At 47.0% G+C, this 24,656-nt stretch overlaps 3 protein-coding genes across 3 annotated transcripts; 2 read left to right on the top strand and 1 right to left on the bottom strand.

The window, feature by feature from the left end:
- The first annotated feature begins 1,040 nt into the window (after positions 1–1,040).
- LOC110858214 lies at positions 1,041–12,867 on the top strand. Its single transcript, XM_035858558.1, has 18 exons — positions 1,041–1,472; positions 1,592–1,900; positions 1,983–2,838; positions 2,913–4,781; positions 4,852–5,819; positions 5,899–6,160; positions 8,102–8,358; positions 8,442–8,534; positions 8,599–8,727; positions 8,794–8,944; positions 9,037–9,466; positions 9,531–9,746; positions 9,798–9,985; positions 10,052–10,335; positions 10,402–10,615; positions 10,680–11,021; positions 11,096–11,555; positions 11,614–12,867. Exons 1-18 carry the CDS (start codon positions 1,041–1,043, stop codon positions 11,957–11,959), a joined length of 7,806 nt encoding a protein of 2,601 aa, XP_035714451.1. The 3' UTR covers positions 11,960–12,867.
- Positions 12,868–16,988: 4,121 nt separating this feature from the next.
- LOC110857963 (putative aldehyde dehydrogenase family 7 member A1 homolog) lies at positions 16,989–19,847 on the top strand. The gene is made up of 8 exons (XM_022106573.2): positions 16,989–17,129; positions 17,557–17,845; positions 17,924–18,358; positions 18,431–18,646; positions 18,723–19,046; positions 19,122–19,160; positions 19,244–19,450; positions 19,533–19,847. The coding sequence occupies exons 2-8, from the start codon at positions 17,651–17,653 to the stop codon at positions 19,743–19,745; spliced, it is 1,629 nt and encodes a 542-aa protein (XP_021962265.1). The 5' UTR covers positions 16,989–17,129; positions 17,557–17,650; the 3' UTR covers positions 19,746–19,847.
- Positions 19,789–23,962, bottom strand: LOC110858212 (adhesive plaque matrix protein). The gene is made up of 5 exons (XM_022106895.2): positions 23,613–23,962; positions 23,300–23,512; positions 23,035–23,216; positions 22,791–22,955; positions 19,789–22,713 (listed from the first exon to the last, which is right to left on the bottom strand). The coding sequence occupies exons 1-5, from the start codon at positions 23,689–23,691 to the stop codon at positions 19,978–19,980; spliced, it is 3,375 nt and encodes a 1,124-aa protein (XP_021962587.1). The 5' UTR covers positions 23,692–23,962; the 3' UTR covers positions 19,789–19,977.
- Positions 23,963–24,656: the final 694 nt, after the last annotated feature.

The following is a 24,656-nucleotide window of genomic DNA, read 5'->3' as shown; positions in this document are numbered from 1 at the left end:
TGATGACCACCCAATATTCGAATTCGTAATCTGGTCCTGTCAGAATGTCAGAGAAAATTGTCAGAGAAAATTTGGTGGTGACAACTTTTGTGCGCACGGAATTTGACCAGTGCAATTACAACGCTACTTAAATCGCTCTACTCCCTGTCAATTAAAAGTGTCAGAACGTTGATAGCTTCTTCTCCTCCTCTTCCTCCTCCGCCTCCTCATCTCTTCTCAATAAGCTATCCATGATTGATGGGGATGCAGCATTATCATCATCGTCATCATCGCGATGCGGCTTGCTTCCAGCTACGCTCTGGGGTTCGGGGGTCGGTTTGTATGGGAGCGAGCGAGAGGAACAAGACGGATACAAGCCGAATAAGCAGTGAGAAATGTATCTTTCGAATAACTGCTTTCGGGGGGATGCACCAGGGTAAAGAAGAAGATATGAAGTTATACTGTGTGCCACCACTTTTTTGCCGATGGGTTCGGGACTCTGCTAAAATTAGTCACTCCACCTCAGTCACCTCACCGACGACTCAGCCAACATCACTACGACACCATACAGCACCACGCCACGCCACAGTGTGTGTGTGTATGTATGTATGTGTAAAAGACTGTAGTGTGGCAAGTGTTCCTCAAGTATTGCACCTCTCTCTCTCTCTCCCTCTCCCTCTCTCTATCCATCTTTTAGTATCAGTTTTGTCCTCTTGGTCGGTCTCTCTCATTTCCGGAAAGGAATAATCAAGGGACCGTTGACTATCCAAGAATAAGAATGTGGTCGTGGCGGTGAAAAAGAGGGGGAGGACGACAGATCAGTCAGTTGAAAGTGTGCGTCTGTGCGTAACTGTCGATCAGTGGATGGATACTATGGCCACGGTCTATGAATGATGATACTCCACTGGTCACGAGAAAAGTGATGTGACTATAAAGTGACCACTTTGACAGCTGCTGTACTGCTGGGATGATGTTAATCCCGGTGGTTGGAATAAAGACTAAGAGTTGAGAGTGCGTGGTACAAAAGGAAGGAAAGAAGTACCGCCGCCACTGCTGTCACCATGGAGCGGAAGAGATCGACTAGTCGGTCCCCTTCTCTCTCGAGGAGACCCTCCTTCAAGGAGAAGAAGGGAGTGACCCTCCTCGCCAAGAAGAAGAAGGGGACGGGACCCTCTGGGAAGAAGGAGAGGTGGCTCCTCACCCGCAAAACGTGGCGGTACATGACCGACGCGGTGGGAAATTTGTTACCCGAGTACCGAACAGGGAGTCATCATCACGGAGGTCATGGTGCCAATGCACCTACAACAACGACTCCGACCGCGAGTGGGTCTGGTTCTGGGTCTGGTGCGACGAGTAGGAGGGGATCGGGCTTGTTTCAGGGTGGTGGTGGTAGTGGTAGTGGTGGTGGTGGAAATAAGGGGACCGCATCCCCACCACCGGGTCAGTTACAGCCCCACCAGTTGCAGCAGTGGACAATGCAACAGCAGCAATGGGTGAGTAAATATGTACAGAATTTTCTTCAGTTCTTGTGTAAATGCATTGCCGTGTCAAATTTAGCTCTTAAAAAATAAAAAAAAACTTGTCTCTACCCATCATTGTTTTACTCCAACAGGTCCAACAGCATAGTTCCACGACGACCTTCTCCACCGGAACGACTCCATCCGTCTCAACCACATCCGGGTCCAACCAACCTCAACAACCAAAGTCTAAACCCACGTCCCCCACTTCGGGCAACTTTCCTTCCTGGGTGCCATGTTCATTTCCATCCCACAGACCTGGGGTCACACCCACGGGACCAGGACCTGGTGGTCAACAGCATCTAGTTCATCACAGAACGGGTCAAATATTGGGACCGGTGAATAAATATATTAATCCGGCCGTAGACCCGGAAGATTTAGTTCAGGTGGAGCAACATTTCCAGGTAAATGTCATATCTTACAAATCTCTACGAGTAATTTAACTGCATGTAAACACCTCTTACAACTTTCTTCTTTCTTTGATAGGACGTGTGCACCAAAGAGAAGAAATTCCTCCTGTGGACGAGAAACAAACCGAAAGCCCTCTCCGGTCCGGCCCTACGCGACTTGAAAGAGAAAGAAAAACGTGACGAGGCTGCTTTAGCTGCAGCCGCAGCAGCAGCATCCCCTCCGAAAAAGCTCCTCCTCCCCGACTACTTTTCACCCGATGAGTTTGAAGAGGACGAGGAAGACTATGACGAGTATGGTGCCGAGGATGAAGAACAAATCACTGTGTGTGAGCGTCGAAAAAGCTCCACGGCCTCAAGTACAATTTCCATCATTGGTGGTCAACCGGGCACCTCGTCCTCGTTTTTCCGTCCCCTTTCATCCTTCGGTCAACCGCAGCATGCATCCTCCTCTCACTCGGAGACGAGCTACTCGATGGTCGGGGGTGGGCCGGGCGAGGCGCAGAGAGTTGTGCGGCACACGGGGATTCAGACAGACCCGTTTCCAGAAGAGTTGCTCATCCGGCTAAGGCTTCAAGCGGTGCATGACGAGAGGCAAAAGCAGATCCAGGCGATGCAGATCCAGCTGCAGAGACAGCATCATGGAGGTCAAGGACAACAGCTGCATCATCACCAAGGTGGTGATCATGGTGACATGGGGGGAAATGCCGGTAGTGGTGGAGATGCCACAGCAGGTGGGCATATGACCACGGGGATGGGACCATGGTACGGTGGTGCTGGTGGGGTTGGCTCCTTCGGGTCTAGCGGCACTAGTGGAGGTGGTGGTGGTAGTGGAACAGGAGGAGGAGGAGGAGGCACTGGGACACAATATTCTGGTGGAGGAGGTTTGATGGGTTTGCATGGACCACAATACCAATCAGGCGGACCTAGCGGAGGTACTAATAACTGTTTCTTATTATGGAATTGAGAACGAAATTTCAACAATATTTTCATTTCTGTCCCATTTTAGTACATCATCACTCCGGAATGGGCGCTGGTCATGGCAGTGGTGGCGCTGGTTCTGGTGTGAATCTGCGCTCCGTGTCCCTCTCTACCAGCCCCGGTGGGGGTTTGAAGGAAACTGTGATACCCATCAATACGGCCAATCTGACGAGTGCTAGCTATGGTCACTCTACGGATCAAGGCGGCGGTGCTGGTGGGGCAGGGCTTCGAAGTCAGAGTGGATCTGGGCGTGAGTCTGAGGAGAAAATGTTGGAGTATGGCGGAGGGAAAACTGGTGGTGCTGGTGCCCCTGACTCTACTGACAAGAAGAGCGAAGAATCTGGATACTCGTCATCAATTTCGGATACAGTCATGAAATACCTTCGCATCATGCGCAAGAATTCCAAGGCGGATAACAAAGAGACGATCGACAAGTTCAAAACGGTCAACTATGATCGCTCCTTGAGATACATCAAGAGTAAAAATGTGACCGTGGAGGAAGCATTGGAGCACGAAAAGAACAAAGCTTTAGGCTTAAGTGGCAAGGGCAGTGGTGGTGCGGGTGATGAGCAACCAGTCAGTGACTCCACAGCTCAACAAGGTCAAAGTCCTGGTCAACCCAATCAGCAGCAACAACCGGGGACGACAAGTAAACCTTCTGCTGCATCGCCAAGTGCAGGCAGCGGATCAACGGGACAAACCTCAGCCCCACTTTCACCAACCGCACCAAAGGAAAAGGCAGGAGGGACAAAAGTGAAGCAGAAAAAGCAGCAACAATCACAACAGCCTCCGCTTTCTCCGACATCTTCGTCCTCACCCCCACCACCACAACAACACCAAACTCCAGCTGGTCAGGAAAGTGGTCAGGATCTCATAACCGGGATCGTCCATCAAGGAGGAACATCTGCTGCTGCCACTTCCGGTGGTGCCAGTGGGGTTCGTTCGTTACCTCATTTAGGGTCACCCCCACCAACAAGTCCGTTGGAGGATGGGAGTGGCAGTGAGGTCGAAGTGGCGACACCAACAAATACGACGGACAAGAAAAAGGGCACTCTTGGGAAGAAAAATACTGTCAAAAAGAAAGTTGTTGGTGCAGTGAGTGGAAAGAGTGAGAGTGGAAAAGTGGCAGCGACAAATCTCGCCACCGAAGCCACAGTGAGAGGCCAGCAAAAGCAAAATGCTAGCTTATCATCATCCTCCTCCCCACAAGTAGGACTGGCCTCAACATCCTCTTCCGGAGGCATCATTGATATGGGGAAAGGTACACTGGGGCAAGTTGAGAAACTGGCAAGTCCATCATCCATGGCTGTTGATACGACTGGAGCAAACTCTCCCGTGTCGAATGCAACGACAGCGATAACACCAAATCAGGCAGCCGGTACAACAGTGGGCGGAGGAGGTGGTGTCATCCGCCACCTACGAGTGACCTCACCTCCGAAAGAGGTAGGCATCCAAGCGGGTGAAAGTTTGATTAAATATTTGCGAAAGCTATCCGACTTCTCGTCCCCCTCCGAATCCCCGGCAGAACTGGCCTCACTTTCTCCCCGGCTTTCCATCGCGACATCGGAGGGAGCCGAATGGTACATGCACCACGCCCAGTATCACCACAGCACAACTTCGTCCGGCATCCCCACCACGAGTCGGAGCAGTTTCGACGCCTTTGACCTCTACTCGGTCGGAGGTGGCGATTCCTCCGCGTCAACGTCGGAATGGGAGGACGCTTGGGTGCAACAACTATTGCAATATCAGCAATTATTCCAGCAGCAACAAGGCTGCGGAGGACAGCAGCAGCAGATAATGCCAGAATCGTCCACCTTGCTCAGTCCACCACAGGGAGTGGGAGGAGGGGGAAAAGGTGGACTTTCGCCAATTCCAGCGTCAGCGACTGGGTCCTCAGGTTGGTGTTACTTCTTTGGCTTGGTTTAGTGAGTGTGGTTAGTGTGCAAATTTTGCCGTTCTTTTCTTAGGATCCTCTGGCTCTGGTAGTGGTGGTGGGGGTGCATCATCAACTTCTTACTCTCCAAGGACACAGCACCACCAACTGAACGTCAAAATCTGCCCCTCTTCTGCTCCCCCTGCATCGGGATCCACACCTTCGACGCCTGGGGGAGGATCTGGTTCTTCCATCATGTCCTCGTCTCACGGAGAAAGAGGAGGAGGCAGCAGTGGTGGCGGTGGTCTCATGAAATCATTCTTCTCTTCATCCCCATTCTCATCATCGTTCGGGTTTAGAAGTTCCTCGAGCAAAAAACCATCCTCGACAAGTTCCCTTGGTCAGGGTGGCTCGGGTGGTGGCGGGTCTACCGTGACGACGTCCAACTCCGCCTCGTCCGTACTGGGTCGAGGTGGAGGATTATTAGGGTTGCCTCCGACCACATCATCCTCTCCAAATCTTCTTAGTCTCGTCCATTCCACGTCGTCAGGGTCGCATAGTCATGCTCACAGTGGTGGTCATTCATCTTCCAGTGGTCACGGCTTTTTCAGGAGTTCTGACCGCGACCTGAGAATAGGTTTAGGTGGTAGTGGTGGGGGTGGTGGTGGTGGTTCTACGAGCTGGGCTGGGGGTATGCTGAGCCGGGTTGGGTCAGGATCTAGGTCTCGATCGGGTGGTGGTGATGGTGGGAGCGGGGGTTTGGGGTCATCCTTTGGATTTGGGTCGAAAGTTCCGCAGAAGGGCGAAATGAATCTGCCCCTCGTAGATAACTCTAACCCACTTTCTCCTCCTTCTTCTTCTTCCTCTAATCCAGTGATGCAGAAGTCCAAGTCTTCCTCCAGTGTGGGGGGAGGCGGTGGCGGCGGCGGTGCGGGGACCGGAGGAGGCGGTGGACGAGGACTTATCTCAAAGAGCTCCAGAATTTTCAAGTCCAGATCTAAAAGTACGACGAGAGCGAATACGAGCTCAAGCGGGTCTGCGCCATGTTCCTGGGCTCCGCAGGTGGGTGACCAAGCATTGCATAACATCATAATTTATCATCTCATATTTGTTAGTCCAACTTGTGCCAATGTATGTGCAGGGAAAATGTCGCTGGCGATCCCCCTCTGGAAAGACGATCACCCTCGAATCCACCAACGCCCTGGCCCTCTCCGAACTGGAACGCTCCACTCTGGTCGAGGTGGCTTTGGAGAAGTTGAAATCCATAAATCTCGGCGTGGAGGTGAAGCTTCCCAAGGAGAAGGCTGCTTCCGGGGCAACCACGAAGAAACGGCGTCCCTACCTCTTGAAGAAGAAGGCTCTCTCCACGGGTTTCTTCGAAGGGGGCAAACGGGACGAGAAAGGTAAGGCCATCCTGATTTCACAGTCATCTAGTCATCATCCGTCCGGGTTTGTGTGTTGTGTTTTCGCTTCTTTTTCCATGTTATATTTTTTCTGGCTGGGGGCCAACGATTACACACTTTTTGCCTATTTTTACCTGCCCACCGCACGTCCACCATGACCAATTGTTTACTCCGAGCCGCAGTAATGTGTCTCGTGAGTGGAAACAACGTAGATGCCGAGGAATTGGGGCGGCGCTGCCCGTCATCATAAACATCCACTCATCATTCCTTCCTCCACTTCGACGTATGTATCCATCCATTTCATAAGTTATGTTACTTTCTTACCTGGTTTCTGTTTACTTTACACTTTTACAACCACCACATTTTTTTACGGGCTTCATTTTTTACCCGGATTTCGCAAGTGTGTTGAAGCGAAGAGAGAGAGAGAGAGAGACGGCTTGCTGCTTCGTTGGAGGGGAAGAATCTTTATTTTTGCTACTAAAATTCTACTAATACACTCGAGTTTTTTGATGATGATGACCCTTGCCATTTCATGGCATGGAAATTAGCCTTGTGTTGTTGTGGCGTAGCTGATGGTTCTCTGTTCTGTTACGTGGTCCTATTTTTACTCCAGTATTACTACTCCTTTTATCTATGCCAGACTGAGAAGAGGAGATGATGATGATCATGTGGCACTAAATTATTATGGGTTTCGAGTCAATGTCATTTTTTTCGTATTTTTGTACGCCCAAATCATTCCATTTGTAGGAAAAGATGTTCATTCTAAATATACGGCTTATTAGTGGAATTAGCTTTTTGGGCAGAGAGAGAGCAAGAGAGCTGCCTTCCACTCATCTTCAGTGACATCGATGACTTACATGTGTACGTAGATAAAAGGAGGAGGAGAAGGAGGAGGAGGAGAAAGAAGGCATAAAAATTTTTGCCAACTTTCACCTCAAATAACAACCGCAATGGCCTCCGTGGCAATTTCCACTTTCGCAGAATCCTGTCCCATGATGCATCCTGCTCTGGTGCGGCATGCACACTTCTCATTATTTGTCCAAATGAAATCCCCAATTAACTCTGAGAGAGAGGAGAGAACGTTAGCATGAAGCTCTCGAGAGCGTTTTATGAATATGTACACGTACGAATAATATGTGACAAAATAACAACCTTGCTCCGAGTAGTGTTCTGTTCTCTCCTGTGCATTCATAAGTATGCAAAAAACATGAAGCAGAGTCTGTCTGTCGAGTTGCTTGGTTTGGTTTGTGAGGAGAAGATGTGCTTTAAAAAATTGAAGTGGATGCCGGATTCGCTCGCAATGTTGGAAAGACAAAAGGGCTAAAAATACGGGACCCGAGTCTATTTTTGAGACTGCAGTTCGAATGCAGTTCATTCCGCGCATTCCTCACGAATGGGCGACGCGCTTATGGTTGATGATCGCAATAAGGATGGGAAAAAGTGGCGGTGCTGATGGTGGCACACGGCATAAAGTTTAAACGGAAAGTAATCACCAAAAGTTTGGATGGAAAAGTCAATGTCAAATGTCACTCACTCACTACTCGTGTTTCTCTTCAGCTTTGTTCACCAGTTATTTATTCATTCCCCGATGATATGATATGGTGGCGAAGAATGAATGCCAGGAGGAGCATCCAGGCAGCTAGATTGGGTCGTTGGCGTCATGTGACGGCAGTCGTGACGACGGAAGTATGTTCATACATGCACTGTTGTACTTACCAGCAGAACTATACATACATACGTGGATGTATTGTAGGAATGCATCCTTTCTAACGGCAAGGCCATGATTGTGTGTGCCATGTACTTGTTGACGGTGTTGTTGTGGTTGATAATAGATTAAGAGGTCTGTCATACATAAATACTTTGATGTAATCCGGCATGAGTGACGCAAGGCAGAGAGGTCACAAGAATGTACTTAGGCATAATTTTACTGGTCTCCCACAGAGTCGAGCGGTGGGAGTGGGATGGTTTTCGGGATCTCGTTGTCCACATGTGTCGCCAATGACCGGTTGCGCCAAGGAGTTCAGGGAGGAGCAGGAGGAGGAAGTGGCGGAGGGTCTACAGCTACCCAACCTCCTCAAGCAGCAACTGCGACCACGACGACCACCACGACCCAAGGAAGCACGCCCTATTATAGGAAAAGATCTCAAAATGGGAGTAGAAACAGCGTCGCGGATGTTCAGATGGGTCGTGAAGATAAGGTAACACAATAATTAAATTAGGTAGAAATTAGTGAGAAATGCATTGGTTTTGATTAAAATTTTATAATTGGGATTTGAAACAGGGTTCGACGGAGAGTTTGTTATTTTGGGGAAAGCGTGGCAGTGTCGCAGCCGTTGAGACCATTCCAGCCGCGGTGGGACAGCCTCCTTCCATGGTGAGAGAAGAAAGGTCAATGTGCCCAATAGAGCACAATTAGTACATGTTTTTGCATAACGTAGGACATACTGCAACCCCCACTCCCCTCAGTTCCATCCATTGTTACGGCTTGCGTGCAGCATTTGGAGAACTATGGGCTTCATACCACAGGAATTTTCAGGGTGTCCACGTCACTCAAACGGATTCGACAGGTTAATCAATCCGGAGCTTACTTATAAATGAACTTAATTTACTTATTTATGTCCATAATGTTCTAGTTGAGGGAAGAGATTGACGGGGGGAAAGATGTGGAATTTGGTGAAGAGCACAGTCCTCACGACGTGGCTGCCTTGTTGAAAGAATTTCTCCGCGACCTGCCAGACCCACTCCTCTCACGGGAACTGTACCAACCTTTTCTTAAAACACAGAGTAAGGAGAAATGCATTAATTTGTAGTTTCTATTTCTTGCCAACCATGTCTCATTTCCCATTTTAAACTATTTTGCGCTATGCTTTCTCCAGAAATACGAAACCGTAAACAACAACTTGAAGCAGTCCAACACCTCGTCCAATTACTTCCTGCCGCAAATCGCGACACGCTGGCATCTCTCCTCGCCTTTTTCGCCAAGGTTGTCGCCAACGCGGGCGAGACGAGAAGCTCGGGTGGAGAGCTACTGCCTGGAAACAAGATGGAGGGCTACTCCCTAGCCACGCTGATCGCCCCAAACATCCTCCCGTGTATGGAAGGAGGTGGAACGGCGGGGTCTGGGGACCACACCCTCACGAAAGAGAGGAGAGAGTCCATCGACGTGGTCAACTACATGATCTCCAATTACACCCAGTTGTTCGAAATCTCGCCCGAACTGCTTCACGATGTTTATCTCCATCTGATGGACACTCAGCCGGAAGCGGTGGAAGGACTTTTAAAAATCAAGAGTGGATTTGTAGACGAGTAAGTGCAAAAATAATAAATAAAACCATTCCTTGGATTATGTCATCTTATGTCCCATTTCCAGTGCTAATGACGAAATGGAGACGAGTTCCGTGTTCGAGGGGAGTGAATGCGGTGACCTGCCGGAGGGGGAAGAAGTCCAGACACCACAACCACAACAGCGTGTCTTTCGGAGACGGGAGGATATATTGCATGAAGGGGCAGCACACGGGGGACCAATTTCAGGGCACTCTCACCATACGAGTCAACCAGCAACAGCAGCAGCAGAGCCGAGTGGAAGGTGTGGATGACAAAGTTACGTTAATTAGAAACTGACTAATTTTTGCCTCAGGTTGAGAGGAAGTGATCGAGTTCGTGGGAGAAGAGACAGCTCTCGAGATCGATCAGGAGGTGCGGCAGTTTCGGATCAGGAGAAAGGGGGTCAAAGTGGGGCAGAAAGTGACACCTCCAGTACAAAATCCAGTTCGAGATGGTTCCGTAGAACGAGGCCAGATAAGACGAGAACTTCCAGTGATTCAGGTAACAGATTAACCATCCTCATAACTTTGCAGTCAAAGCATTAACAAATTTCATGACAAATTAAAGGAAGCGAGAAAGTGAAATGTTTCACCAGCGGAGGGATTGCCACTGCCCATCCCACTCAGAAAAGTGGTCTGGAATCGAAACGAGCCAATTCTCTAGATTCCGTCAACATGAAGGAGTCTTGTAGTCAAGGCGGAGGTGGTGGGAGTAGCGACGTCACTGGAGGAGCCACATCCCAAAAGGAAAAGAGTAATTCCGACCAAAGTTTAAAAGTTCCAGAAAATTTGAATAGACGGCAAAGCTCTCCGGTTTTGGAGAGTGCGGGTGTAATCACGGCGTCCTTGAAGGTAAGGGTAAGCAAGCAGTGGGGTCGAAAAGATGGCAAATGTACTAAAGAGATGACACAATTTTAGATCCCAGTCCCTGTCCCGCTGAACATTGACGACACCGACATTCCATTTATCGAGGAGGACCATCAGCACCACCACTCTCACTACTCGTCCACACGACAACACCCAATAGTTCCTGCGGCATCGAGTACAGCTCGAAGTAGAGGACGTTCTGCGTCTACGGATTCCTCTGCTCCAATAAAATCGCCGCAATCAAGCCACACTACGACGCCAATTAGTGAGAATTCCTACTAAATTTTTTATTCTTCTATTCAATCTGAATTTACCCATTTTATAAATAGGTTCCCCAGGTAGGCAACCCTCCTCCGAGGTGTCGTCTCCCCTCGGCTTCTCACCCCCCGGCTCGCCTCCCTATGACACATTCCCATATGAAGAGATGACTGCCCGCATCCTCCTCGGCGGTACTGCCGGAACTGACCAGGTCACAGCTTCGACATCCACGTCCACCACCATGACCAGTTCGGTGGACAAGGTGGTTCCGGCCAAGGTGGTCACGTCGTTGTATCTCCAGCCCGCCGCCAATACACCAAATGCCAATAGTAGTAATAGCGGAGGAGGAAATTCTGGAGGACCATCATGCCAAACGGCCACCGCGTCGGTTTATATCCCGGGCGTAGCATCGGGTATAGTAACTGCCAGTTAGTTTGAATTATATTGTCAAATTATCCATCATTCATGACGTTGTCTTTATTTCTAGATGGCAAAACCCATGGCAAAGAAACAACTCGCCACCTCGGAATCCTTTCTACAACCCCATCCTCCGGGTCAGCTATCGGTGGTTTGATAAAATCCAAAACAGCAGATTTTGAAAAACTGTCTAAATCCACCGCCAACTCGCCCACATCTTCCACGGCTACCTTGACGTACTCAATAGCTCCCAAAATGAGGCTCCGTTCCCAAGAGAACATTGTCCTCAAACAGCAATTCCTCCTTCGACAGCAGCAACTCCAGCAACAGCACCCCCATTATGCACACCCTTCACAGGAGGAGGGACGGAGGCGCGACGCGTCAAACACGCCCACGCCTCCCCCTCAAACGACTTCTGGACACGAAGCTAATCATAAATCGACCACCGTCAGGTCACCTTCTGTCAAGGATATGACGACGACAGAGCAGCAGCAGCAGCATGGGTCACCAACACATTCGCCTACATCCAAGTATGAAAAGTTCATGACTCAAAGTGTCACAAATTTGCTAATCAATCCTGTTTAATAGATCCTCACCCGGATCGCGTGGTCTAACCCGTCGTCGTCAACCCCTCACTGGGTCCGCTTCGTCCTCCGCTATCATCCCCTCATCATCCCACCACTCGTCGTCGTCCTTGACGTCCTCCGACCACCACCGACCTCACCACGGGTCAAGGCATCCACCCACCGTGACAGAGCCACAGACCGTTCCCACTCCGGCCGGAAGTAGTGGAGGTGGCTCACCGTCACGTTGGAAAAGGTCTGAAATAATTGCGAGTCGGCATGACGATTCGCCATCGGACCACGGAAGTGGTGGTGGGAGTTCCCGTTCGATCGGCGGTGGAGGTGGGGGTACACCGGAGACGTTTCTATGACGTCGCCGCACTTGCGATATCATTGCCGTCGTCAAAATCATAATTAATAATAATAATAATCATAGTAGTTTTGCTTCCATTATGATGATCCATTTTTATTCAGATTTTTACGCTTCAGATTATTCTTGTAAAAAATTAATTTTATTATTACGACTAAACTCGATATATCTTATTATTTCATGCTGACCTTCTTACTTTACTTACTTAAAATACTTCTAGTTTGGCTCCTGTAATTATTATTATTTTAGCAATTATTTTAGCAATTATTTTGCATGGTGCTATTTAAATATGAAAAAATATGTGTGCTAGAGAAAAAGTGAGATTTAAGATTAAAATAAGAACTCGGTCCACGTGGATTGACGCCACCGACAGGATTTTGTGACCATCGCCGCGTTGTTGTATTTATTTTGAGACCATTTTTATTATGTTCCGTTTCTCCGTTACTATTTTTTGGCTATTAAGCTTATCATTATGTACACTATGCTGGTAAACTACATATTATACGGTGCAGCATGCAGCTACGTAAACTGACAATTTTATTAACTCACAAAATAAAAGGAATGAATAAGTATAACATTTTTCGTGGTTGTTGTACTAATTCTAAATAGTTCATCCTAATAATCTTAGACTCGACGCACGCATTGTTTAACATTTAATAACAACAACAGAGATTCACTATTCAACAATTTGTTATTTGTGGCGAAAGTGAAAATTTTACAAGACGGTGAATTTGTTGGGAAACAAGAATGAATAAATAATTGCGGAACGATTCGATGGGTGGGAAAGTTCAGGAGAGACGTGATTATGTACTTCAATTGCATGTTTAGAATAAACTAAATACTTAAATGTTATTATGCCAATTATTTTTAAAGGGTGTGTCACGCAATAAAAGGTTTATTTGTATACCAGCTGGTAGAGTTGCATAGGTTATTTATTTGTTCTGCATTTAAATATTTCTGAGAATAAGAAGATTCCCAATAATAACTATCAGAACCAAGAATTGTGCAGTGGTGTGTGTTACCAGTTGAACTTGGCGCTTGATTACACACGTGTCTCACATTGTCCAAGCTTAGGTCACCTAGCGCCAGTTGGGTCACTATGTTACATTTTTCGTTTCTAGAGGGCGTTTTTCGCTAAAGTGTCAAAACGTTGACGAACACGAAAACAACGAAACACACCCTTTGGATCTGCCGAGACTTGATCAAATGAACAGGCACACCCCCTAAACTTGACACTTTACCTGTGACCTGGGCACACCCACTATACTTGAACTGTGACCTGGGCACACCCGCTACACTTGACCTGTGACCTGAGCACACCCATTACACTTCACCTGTAACCTGGGCACATCCACTGTACTTGACACTTGACCTGTGACATGGGCACACCACTTGGACTTGACATTTGACCTGTGATCTTGGCACACCCACTAGATTTGACATTTGACCTGTGACCTGGGCACACCCCCTGGACTTGACATTTGACCTGCGACCTGCGTACAATCCCTAAACTTGGCACTTAACGTAGTTGACACTTGACCTGTGACCTGGGCACATCCACTATACTTTACACTTGACCTGTAACCTGGACACACCCACTACACTTGACCTGTGACCTCTGTGCCCCACGGTATAGTTTACACTTGACCTGTGCCTTACTAATTTTAATTACCTACCAGCGCCACCTATCGGATGTTGGCTGTTTTTCAGCGCTAGAGGGCGGGCTTTTGCTTTAAATGCCTAAACGTTCTTAAAACGTTAGAACAATGCCATCAGACCCAAGAATTGTGCAGTGGTGTGTGTGTGTGTGTGTGTGTTACCAGTTGAACTTGGCGCTTGATTACACACGTGTCTCATATTGTCCAAGCTAATGTCACCTAGCGGCAGTTTGGGCACTATGTTGTATTTTTCGTTTCTAGAGGGCGTTTTTCCCTAAAGTGTCAAAACGTTGACGAAAACGAGAACAACGAAACGCACCCTTTGGATCTGCCGAGACTTGATCAAATGAACGGGCACACCCCCTAAACTTGACACTTTACCTGTGACCTGGGCACACCCACTAGATTTGACACTTTACCTGTGACCTGGGCACACCCACTAGATTTGACATTTGACCTGTGACCTGGGAACACCCACTACACTTGACCTGTGACCTGGGCACACCCGCTACACTTTACCTGCGACCTGGGCACACCCCCTAAACTTGACACTTTACCTGTGACCTGGGCACACCCACTAGACTTGACATTTGACCTGTGACCTAGGCACACCCACTAGATTTGACATTTGTCCTGTGACCTGGGAACACCCACTACACTTTACCTGCGACCTGGGCACACCCGCTACACTTTACCTGCGACCTGGGCACACCCCCTAAACTTGACACTTTACCTGTGACCTGGGCACACCCACTAGACTTGACATTTGACCTGTGACCTAGGCACACCCACTAGATTTGACATTTGTCCTGTGACCTGGGAACACCCACTACACTTTACCTGCGACCTGGGCACACCCGCTACACTTTACCTGCGACCTGGGCACACCCCCTAAACTTGACACTTTACCTGTGACCTGGGCACACCCACTAGACTTGACATTTGACCTGTGACCTAGGCACACCCACTAGATTTGACATTTGTCCTGTGACCTGGGAACACCCACTACACTTTACCTGCGACCTGGGCACACCCGCTACACTTTACCTGCGACCTGGGCACACCCCCTAAACTTGACACTTTACCTGTGACCTGGGCACACCCACTAGACTTGACATTTGACCTGTGACCTAGGCACACCCACTAGATTTGACATTTGTCCTGTGACCTGGGAACACCCACTACACTTTACCTGCGACCTGGGCACACCCGCTACACTTTACCTGCGACCTGGGCACACCCCCTAAACTTGACACTTTACCTGTGACCTGGGCACACCCACTAGACTTGACATTTGACCTGTGACCTAGGCACACCCACTAGATTTGACATTTGTCCTGTGACCTGGGAACACCCACTACACTTGACCTGTGACCTGGGCACACCCGCTACACTTTACCTGCGACCTGGGCACACCCCCTAAACTTGACACTTTACCTGTGACCTGGGAACACCCACTACACTTGACCTGTTACCTGGGCACACCGCCTGGCATTGACATTTGACCTGTGACCTTGGCGCACCCACTAGATTTGACCTGTGACCTGGGCACACCCTTTGGACTTGACATTTGACCTGCGTACAATCCCTAAACTTGGCACTAAACGAAGTTGACACTTGACCTGTGACCTGGGCACATCCACTATGTGAGCGTCCATAAATCACGTGATCGATTAGAGGGGGGGAGGGGGTCTGAAATTTGTCACCAAATATCACGGGGGGGGGGCGGGGTAGATGGTCAGATGTCACGTGACATGAGTAAAGTTTTTTTAACTTTTGTATATGCCAATAAATGTCATGAGAGTTATACATAAACTCTCTTGGCATACCACGCGCACGTTATATGAATTTGATTTTCATTTTGGATATTTGGAAACTTGCTTCGACTTAAATTCTTATGTCCGACTGGCGTATTAAATAGTTATTTACACATGTGTGTAGTGTAGCTCTAATTTGATTAATGAGTTAAAAATATTGTTATGCCGGACAACATGATTTAATTTGAGCATCATATTCTGTCACGTGACCGGTGGGGGGGGGTAGCGAAATTATCACCACCGGTCACCAAGGGAGGGGGAGGGGGTCAAAATTGTCCAAGAATCGATCACATGATTTATGGACGCTCCCTATACTTGACCTGTGACCTCTGTGCCCCACTGTATAATGGACACTTGACCTGTGCCTTACTAATTTTAATTACCTACCAGCGCCACCTATCGGATGTTGGCTGTTTTTCAGCGCTAGAAGGCGGGCTTTTGCTTAAAGTGCCTAAACGTTCTTAAAACGTTAGAACAATGGCATTCTTTAGAGTTGTGACCAAACGTTTTTCGTGGTCACAACCGTTATAGTCGTAACCTAACGTTTTTCGTGGTCACAACTTTTAAAGTCGTGACTGAACGTTTTTCGTGGTCACAACCTTTAGAGTCGTGACCTAACGTTTTTCGAGGTCACCCCCTTTAGAGTCGTGACCTAATGTTTTTCGTGGTCAACCCCTTTAGAGTCGTAACGGAACGTTTTTTGTGGTTACCCGCTTTAGAGTCGTGACCTAACGTTTTTCGTGGCCACCCCCTTTAGAGTCGTGACCTAACGTTTTTCGTGGCCACCCCCCTTAGAGTCGTAACTGAACGTTTTTCGTGGTTACCCGCTTTAGAGTCGTGACCTAACGTTTTCCGTGGCCACCCCCTTTAGAGTCGTAACTGAACGTTTTTCGTGGTTACCCGCTTTAGAGTCGTGATCTAACGTTTTTCGTGGCCACCCCCTTTAGAGTCCTGACCTAATGTTTTTCGTGGTCACCCTCTTAAGGGTCGTAACTAAACGAATTTCGTGGTCACACCCACAGAGTCGTGACTGAACGTTTTTCGTGGTTACCCCCTTTAGAGTCGTGACTGAACGAATATCTTGGTCACAACCATAGAGTCGTGACAGCACGTTTTACGTTGTCACACCAATAGAGTTGTGAACTCTATTATTAAACATCGTGCTATGAAACGTAACAATCAAGTCCACGCTCCTTTGCTCTGTGTGAAGGTAAATGTGTAACAATTATTCAGCAGGAATTTGTATCGCTAAACTAAATGAAATCGTTTTGCTTAGAGCCCGCATTGCGGGCTTAAGAGACTAGTCTGCATATAAAACGAAATCACAAATGTACTAAAATTTGTACCCACCAACTTTTTGATGAAATAATTAAGATGTCAAAGTGTCAAACACAAATCCTATTTTAAGCGAAACGAATGTGAGTCAAGAACGTCAAACGTGGAGATAACTTCAGGACGAAGATGATGATACCATTGCATTACTGGAGGGCAGACGAGGTCAGATAAGCCACTGCTCATGGATTAGTATGTAATTATTTTGCGTAATATTTAATGATGCAATATATTAGTAGAAGAACTGGAAGGAAGCAAAAAGTTGTTTGACTTTAGTTTACTCAATTTACGTGGAGAGTGAGGCTGTGCTTGTGCTCAATCAAGGGGTCGATTTTGGACAGCAAATTTTCTACCGTGTGAAATTGTAAGTCGTCATAATATTCAATCAAAAATATATATAAACATTTAAAGGCTTATCAGTAAATCTTTAACGTTAAGAAAATATATAGAAAAAATTTTAGGATTGAAAAATTGACCAAATCGTCTCAGATTTCCAGATTTTTAACTTAATTAATTACGTAATAAGTTGTGACGTATCATTTTTTCCCATTTAAATGCCTATCCTTTGTTAATTCTCAAGTGAGTGCAACTCAATTTAGATGGAAATTTTCGAATGAGTCTGTTTTCCATAAAATTGACAAGATTACACTATCTGAATGCATGTACGTACACCATGGAGATAGAGATGATGGGTGTGTGTCTGATATCTCGTCTCACATGTTGGGCAGTAATGAAATCAAGTTGGTCATATGTGTGTATTACTTGATTATTTATATTGCATTATCTCACAGACAAGGTGAAGGTCGTCCTGATTCCTTCACCGTGTAACGCAGACAGCCTTACCGTATTATCCACACGTATCCAATATATGTAACTCACATAGAAATGCTCTTGTCCACTTCTGCTCGGTATTGTCACAAGTTGTCATCTGTCCTCCTCCGTCATCTCCACTCCAGCAGAAACATGTCGAGTTCTTCCCTTCTCATTTCCAATCCGAAATATTCCTTCCTCAAAAATGACCTCGGACTTGAGGAGGTCAACCCGGGTGTTTATGATGGACAATGGAAAGGTTCTGGACAAGTGAGTAGAGTTAAATTCAGATTAATTATTAATTAGAATTAAAGTATGATTGATTATTATTACGTGCACCTCTCATAGGTGATTACATCCATCTGTCCGGCAAACGGTCTTCCCATCGCCTCTGTAACGCAAGGTACCGTTTCTGACTATAATGCCGCCGTCTCTGCTGCTTCTAAAGCTTGGGAGGAATGGGTCGACATCCCGGCGCCAAAACGTGGCGAAATTGTGAGACAAATCGGGGATGCTCTCCGTCTCAAGTTGGAACCACTGGGAAAACTTGTGGCGTTGGAGATGGGGAAAATTCTACCAGAAGGGATCGGTGAAGTTCAGGAATATGTCGACATTTGCGATTATGCCACCGGCTTGAGTCGCATGTTGGAGGGGAAGTTGATTCCCTCTGAGAGACCAGGACACGTTCTCATGGAGGCGTGGAATCCTCTCGGGGTTGTCGGAATTATCTCAGCGTTCAACTTCCCGGTGGCCGTATTCGGATGGAATAATGCGATTGCAATGGTTAACTATTAATAATTATGATATTATATAATTTCAGTTTGTAGAAATTTTATAATTATTTTGTTTTTCCAGGTCTGTGGAAACACCATGGTTTGGAAGGGTGCTCCCACAACGTCCCTCTGCTCCGTGGCGACGACAAAGATTGTGGCATCCGTTCTGGAAAAGAACAACTTGCCAGGTGCGATCTGTTCCTTGGTGTGTGGCGGGGCCGATATCGGTTCAGCCATGGCAGATGATAAGCGAGTTCCACTCGTATCCTTCACTGGTAGTACACAAGTCGGTGGAAAGGTAAATTTAAAAAAAGAACATGTTTTATAGAAATTTTATCAAAATGGTTTGATAACCTAATATCACTTTTGTCCAGGTGGGTGTCGCAGTTCAATCTCGTTTCGGCAAGAGTCTCCTTGAACTCGGAGGAAACAACGCGATCATCGTGGCAGCCGATGCTGACTTGGATATGGTTGTTCGAGCTGCGGTATTCGCTTGTGCTGGTACAGCTGGACAGCGCTGCACCACCACGAGACGCCTCATCCTCCATGAGCAGGTGCATGACGAAGTTGTGACAAGACTGGTGAAGGCGTACGAACAACTGGTTCCCAGGACTGGAGATCCTCTCGAAACTGGGACACTCCTCGGACCGATGCACTCCACCGTCGGGATCGACAACTACAAGGCCACCTTAGAAGAGGTATCGTAAACTAGATAAATTACATGCATTTAACTCTCTGAACCTACTGTATAAATATCATTTAAAATCCAACAGGTCAAGAAGTTGGGGGGCAAGATTGCGTTTGGTGGAAAAGTGAGTATAATAAATAGAAAACATTTGATTTAAATAGTTCGCATTTTTTGACAAGGTTATAACGACTCTTTTTTTATTTCAAGGTAATGCAGCGTGCTGGAAATTACGTCGAACCAACCATTGTGACCGGACTCCCGACAAATTCTCCTGTCGTACTCCGCGAGACTTTTGCTCCAATTGTGTACGCTCTAAAAGTTAAGGATGTCGATGAAGCAATCAAAGCGAACAACAATGTCGAGCAGGGTCTTTCTTCCTCCATATTTACACAGAATATCGGACATATTTTCCAGGTGCAAAAATCACTATGTTTAACTCTAGAAATTAACTACTAAATTCTCATAAGTCAGTTTTTAATCGTTCATTTGATAACAGTGGCTGGGACCCAAAGGTTCTGACTGTGGCATCGTAAATGTTAACATTCCAACGAACGGGGCTGAAATTGGGGGAGCTTTTGGAGGTGAAAAGGCCACGGGAGGAGGACGCGAATCAGGCTCAGATTCTTGGAAGCAATACATGCGTCGCTCCACGATAACCATAAATTATACGAAGGAGCTTCCACTCGCACAAGGAATTAAATTTGAGTAATAATTAATAATTGCGAATCAGATTGTTTGAACAAAATTAGAAATTTCAGAAGAAAAATTTATTACATTCAAGTGCACAATAATAAAAATGTGGTTTTTTCAAGTTTGTTCAATTTATTTGTTAAGTAGAAGTTTTATTATGAGGGAATTTAATAAGAAGTGGTAATTTGTTTATAGAGCGTCTACTGGTAATTTTGTCTTTTTGGCGTCAAGTACGCCTGAGGGTTATTCCGCTATTCCGTTATTTGGGGGTCGTATCCTGGGCGGGGTTCAGCGTCGTTCTGCTGGTAAGCAGACGATTCTTGTGCTGGATTTTGATTGAGAGATTCTGGATTATATGGTTCATTGGTCACTGGGGTGCTGTATGACGGCGTCGCCTCCGCTGTGTAAGACGAGTCGGAAGGTGAAACGGGGGCATAGGCAGGAAGTGGAGTAGGTTCTGGTACATAAGAGTCCGGTGTAGTTTGAGGAGCCTCGTAGGGTGACGTAGAAATATATTCGGGAACGGCAGTGGACGACTCGGTTGATAAAACGTAAGACGCCTCTTTGGTTTCGACTTGTGGCGTATACGGAGCAGCAGAATAAGGGTTATCTGCCGCATGAGGAGCAAGATAAGGAGATTCTGTTCCTTGATATTGTATATAAGGCGAAGCTGTCACTTGGTTTGCCTTGTAAGGCGACTCTGTCTCTTTGGGTACCGTGTACGACGCGTCGATTTCCGTGGGAGCGGCGTAATTTGAATCAGTCACTTGGGGTGTGGCGTAAGTCGAATCTGTTTCTTGAGGAGCAGCGTAAGTCAAATCTACTTGCTGGGGGGCGGCGTAAGTCGAATCTGTTGTGGCGTAAGGAGAATCTGTCTCTTTGGGTGCGGTGTACGACGAGTCGATTTCTTGGGGAGCGGCGTATGTCGAATCTGCCTCTTTGGGTACCGTATCAGACAAGTCTACTTCCTGGGGAGCGGCGTATGTCGAATCTGTCGTGGCGTAAGGCGACTCTATCTCTTTGGGTGCCCTGTAGGACGAGTCGATTTCTTGGGTAGCGGCGTATGTCGCTGTTGCTTGGGGAACGGCGTAAGTCGAATCTGTTGCTTGGGGAGCGGCGTAAGTCGAATCTATCTCTTTGGGTGCCGTGTACGACGAGTCGATTTCTTGGGGAGCGGCGTATGTCGAATCTGTCGTGGCGTAAGGCGACTCTGTCTCTTCGGGTGCCTTGTAAGTCGAGTCTATTTCCTGGGGAGCGGCGTAATTCGAATCTGTTGTGGCGTAAGGAGAATCTGTCTCTTTGGGTGCGGTGTACGACGAGTCGATTTCTTGGGGAGCGGCATATGTCGAATCTGTCTCTTTGAGTGCCGTGTACGACGAGTCGATTTCTTGGGGAGCGGCATATGTCGAATCTGTCTCTTTGGGTGCGGTGTACGACGAGTCGATTTCTTGGGGAGCGGCATATGTCGAATCTGTCTCTTTGGGTGCGGTGTACGACGAGTCGATTTCTTGGGGAGCGGCGTATGTCGAATCTGCATCTTTGGGTACCGTATAAGACAAGTCTACTTCCTGAGGAGCGGCGTATGTCGAATCTGTCGTGGCGTAAGGCGACTCTATCTCTTTGGGTGCCCTGTAGGACGAGTCGATTTCTTGGGTAGCGGCGTATGTCGCTGTTGTTTGGGGAACGGCGTAAGTCGAATCTATCTCTTTGGGTGCCGTGTACGACGAGTCGATTTCTTGGGGAGCGGCGTAATTCGAATCTGTTGTGGCGTAAGGAGAATCTGTCTCTTTGGGTGCGGTGTACGACGAGTCGATTTCTTGGGGAGCGCCATATGTCGAATCTGTCTCTTTGGGTGCGGTGTACGACGAGTCGATTTCTTGGGGAGCGCCATATGTCGAATCTGTCTCTTTGGGTGCGGTGTACGACGAGTCGATTTCTTGGGGAGCGGCGTATGTCGAATCTGTCGTGGCGTAAGGCGACTCTGTCTCTTTGGGTGCCCTGTAAGACGAGTCTATTTCCTGGGGAGCGGCGTAATTCGAATCGGTCGCTTGGTGTGAGGCGTAAGTCGAATCTGTCTCTTTGGGTGCCGTATACGAGGAGTCGATTTCCTCGGGAGCCGCGTAAGTCGAATCGGTCACTTGGGGAGCGACGTAAGACGAGTCGATTTCCTGGGGAGCGGCGTAAGTCGAATCCGTCACTTGGGGTGTGGCGTAAGTCGAATCTGTTGCTTGAGGAGCAGCGTAGGCCAAATCTACTTGCTGGGGGGCGGCGTAAGTCGGATCTGTTGTGGCGTAAGGAGAACCTGTCGCGGTGTAAGGCGACTCTGTCTCTTTGGGTGCCGTGTACGACGAGTCTATTTCCTGGGGAGCGGAGTAAGACGAATCTGTGTCTTTGGGTGTGGCGTAGTTCGAATCTGTCGCTTCCTGAGCGGTGTAAGGCGAATCGATCGCTTTGGAATTGGCATATGGAGATTCAGAATCTATAGCCCTAGGAGCTAAATAAGAAGATTCTGGTCCCTGATATTTTGCATACGGCAAATCTGTTGTTTGAGGAACGGTGTAAGGCGCATCAGTGCTTTGTTGATACGATTCATCCTTGAGAGGAGCAGAATTTTTGTCCGTTATTGCAATATAGTACGGCTCAGTAGGTTTCGCCACGTATGGTGAGTCGGTGGGTTGAAGAACATATAATGACGCCATGGTGGTTGAAGGTTGGTAAGTGTCCGCACTTATCGAATATGTGGGCGAGGTCTCTACCGCACCGGAAGTATCACCACCCACACTACTTGGTTGAGGATAAATGACTTTTCCATCGTCCACTAACGCATCATCGACCGAACCTCGTGGTTTGTAGTACTCACCACTTTCGTCCCCCTGTTTGTTGCTTGACGGAGCTTGAGTTGCCGGAGAGCCATATCCGCTCGGATAATAATTGTCAGCCTCCTCTTCCTGTTCAGCGTAAGGTGAAGTCTCAGTGGTGGTGGCCACCTAAAAATATCAAATTAAAAAAGAAGCACAAAGCTATGAAAATATTCCATATAAAATTTACTTTCATTCAAGCTTACATCATTTTTTTGGCCAAACTTTTCTCTCAACTTTTCCTTCACGAGTTCCTTAATCTGATTTTGCATTTCGGGAGATAGCTGGTCCATTCCAGAGGAGGAGAACACCAAACCATCATCCGTTTGTGTCGAGGCGTCATCAAAACGTGTGGGTATGGTATGAACAACCTGAAAGTGAAGGTTAACCAAGAATAAACTCACCCCATTTTACAAAACCTAAAAAAAAGCGCATGATTATGTATTTCACCTTGTGTGTTGTCGTAGTTTTCACAACTTTGTTCCCCCCAGCGTCCACATAAGTCTCCGTTTTACGAGTGGTTCCTGGTTTCAAGTTAGCAAAGTCCCCCATCCCTTCGATAAGTCGGTCCAGTGCTGCATTTGGATATGGCACGGGTGAAGGAGTGGTCGTCGTGGTGGGCTCAGAGCAACCTTAATCGAAATAGCCATCGTTATTCCATTAATTAATTTCTCATGAAAAATTAACCATGAAAGTTTCCTATGTATTCACTCACCCAACCGGCCCGTCCAGACACAAGCCCCTCTTTGAAACTGGGATGGAAATGGACATCTGAATGGATAAGATCTCCCCCTCCGGCAGAGGAAAAAAGTGTGACAGTCCGCCTCGTTTGGGTGGAACCCATCCCCCAGGACCCCACAATCCGGAGTGGTCGACTGGAACTGGGGAAACAGAAGGGAACTCAGTCTTCTGAGACGGGGAGTCAGGGCTGCACAATATTCATGAAAAACTTTCATTTTACAACACCGTCTCAATTTCCCAAGACTATCAAATATCTCAATTTTTATCAAATGATGCATGATACTTACGAGATGAATGAATCCCATGCTCATAAAACACGAGAACAAAGACGAGGGCCACACCCAATCTCGATCCCGAACGTCCCATTCGGAACTCTTGCTCAGTTCTTCACACGATTATGTCCTTTACTTTCCACCCAAATTTCTATTATCTTGACCAAATTATGAAACCTTTATGACCGAGACACCACTCACTTTAACGTGCCAACTCTCTTAGCTTTAGCTTCGATCAACTCGTCTCAGGGTTTCAATCCAGTAATGCGAGAAGATTCAAAATATTTGTCAAGATGCACACTGTGTTTCAGGCAAGAATTAACTCGAGAATGGCTTCAATTTCACTTGGGGCTTAACTTCTAATAAAAAGTGTCGCATTTCAACTATATGTCGTGTTTGCATATTTGTTACTAATAAATGTTGGTCTTGGTATGTGAGATAAAAATTACAGAAAATAAAATGCCCGACTTAAACATAAACATCATGTATTCGTCATCAATAATATCATTTTACATTCCTTGAATGCCTTCCTGTACAACGAGACGAGACGGATCTGATTTTAACCTTGTCAAACGTTTTCATTGCACATTTTTTAAATTAAGAAACTCGAGGTTTTATTCATGGGGACGGTTTTAAGTAGTCAATCACCATGCATATGTATGCAATCTAAGATTTATTGATACTAGTAAATGTCTGCAAAAATGTCATGCATAATTACCACTTGAAACAACGTGTACGTTTGTTTTTCGAGCTTGAAAAGATATTAACTGATTCATATCCTGAGGAATTTAACAATTGCGTACAACATTGTAGAATTACTGTGACTTATTATGTGCGTGCTTTCCAATTACCTTCCAAGAACACCACTAATGTGCAGAATATATGCTTATTTTGCTGAATTTGACGATCTCGTCTGTCATTTTTCTACGAAGCAGACAAGGTTAATACTTCAAATTAAACTGTGAATTAATGACATGCAACTTGCAATATGAATAACGAACGCTACGGGTTTTGGGACAATATTATTGTCAGGAAAGCAATACGTAAGAAACAATAAAT

This window comes from Folsomia candida, unplaced genomic scaffold (assembly GCF_002217175.1).
Source record: "Folsomia candida strain VU population unplaced genomic scaffold, ASM221717v1 Fcan01_Sc020, whole genome shotgun sequence".
NCBI lineage: Eukaryota > Metazoa > Arthropoda > Collembola > Entomobryomorpha > Isotomidae > Folsomia > Folsomia candida.
This window is presented reverse-complemented; position numbering and strand designations above follow the sequence as displayed.

Bases quoted from the DNA above. Each gene is read 5' to 3' on its own strand.
- LOC110857963 (XM_022106573.2), top strand. From the start codon at position 17,651: ATGCTCTTGTCCACTTCTGCTCGGTATTGTCACAAGTTGTCATCTGTC. The intron at 17,846-17,923 runs GTGAGTAGAGTT...CACCTCTCATAG, and splicing joins AATGGAAAGGTTCTGGACAA to GTGATTACATCCATCTGTCC. The intron at 18,359-18,430 runs GTTAACTATTAA...TTGTTTTTCCAG, and splicing joins GGAATAATGCGATTGCAATG to GTCTGTGGAAACACCATGGT.
- LOC110858212 (XM_022106895.2), bottom strand. From the start codon at position 23,691: ATGGGACGTTCGGGATCGAGATTGGGTGTGGCCCTCGTCTTTGTTCTC. The intron at 23,513-23,612 runs GTAAGTATCATG...AATATTGTGCAG, and splicing joins GCATGGGATTCATTCATCTC to CCCTGACTCCCCGTCTCAGA. The intron at 23,217-23,299 runs GTGAGTGAATAC...ATTTCGATTAAG, and splicing joins TGTCTGGACGGGCCGGTTGG to GTTGCTCTGAGCCCACCACG.
- LOC110858214 (XM_035858558.1), top strand. From the start codon at position 1,041: ATGGAGCGGAAGAGATCGACTAGTCGGTCCCCTTCTCTCTCGAGGAGA. The intron at 2,839-2,912 runs GTACTAATAACT...GTCCCATTTTAG, and splicing joins ATCAGGCGGACCTAGCGGAG to TACATCATCACTCCGGAATG. The intron at 11,022-11,095 runs GTATAGTAACTG...CTTTATTTCTAG, and splicing joins TATCCCGGGCGTAGCATCGG to ATGGCAAAACCCATGGCAAA.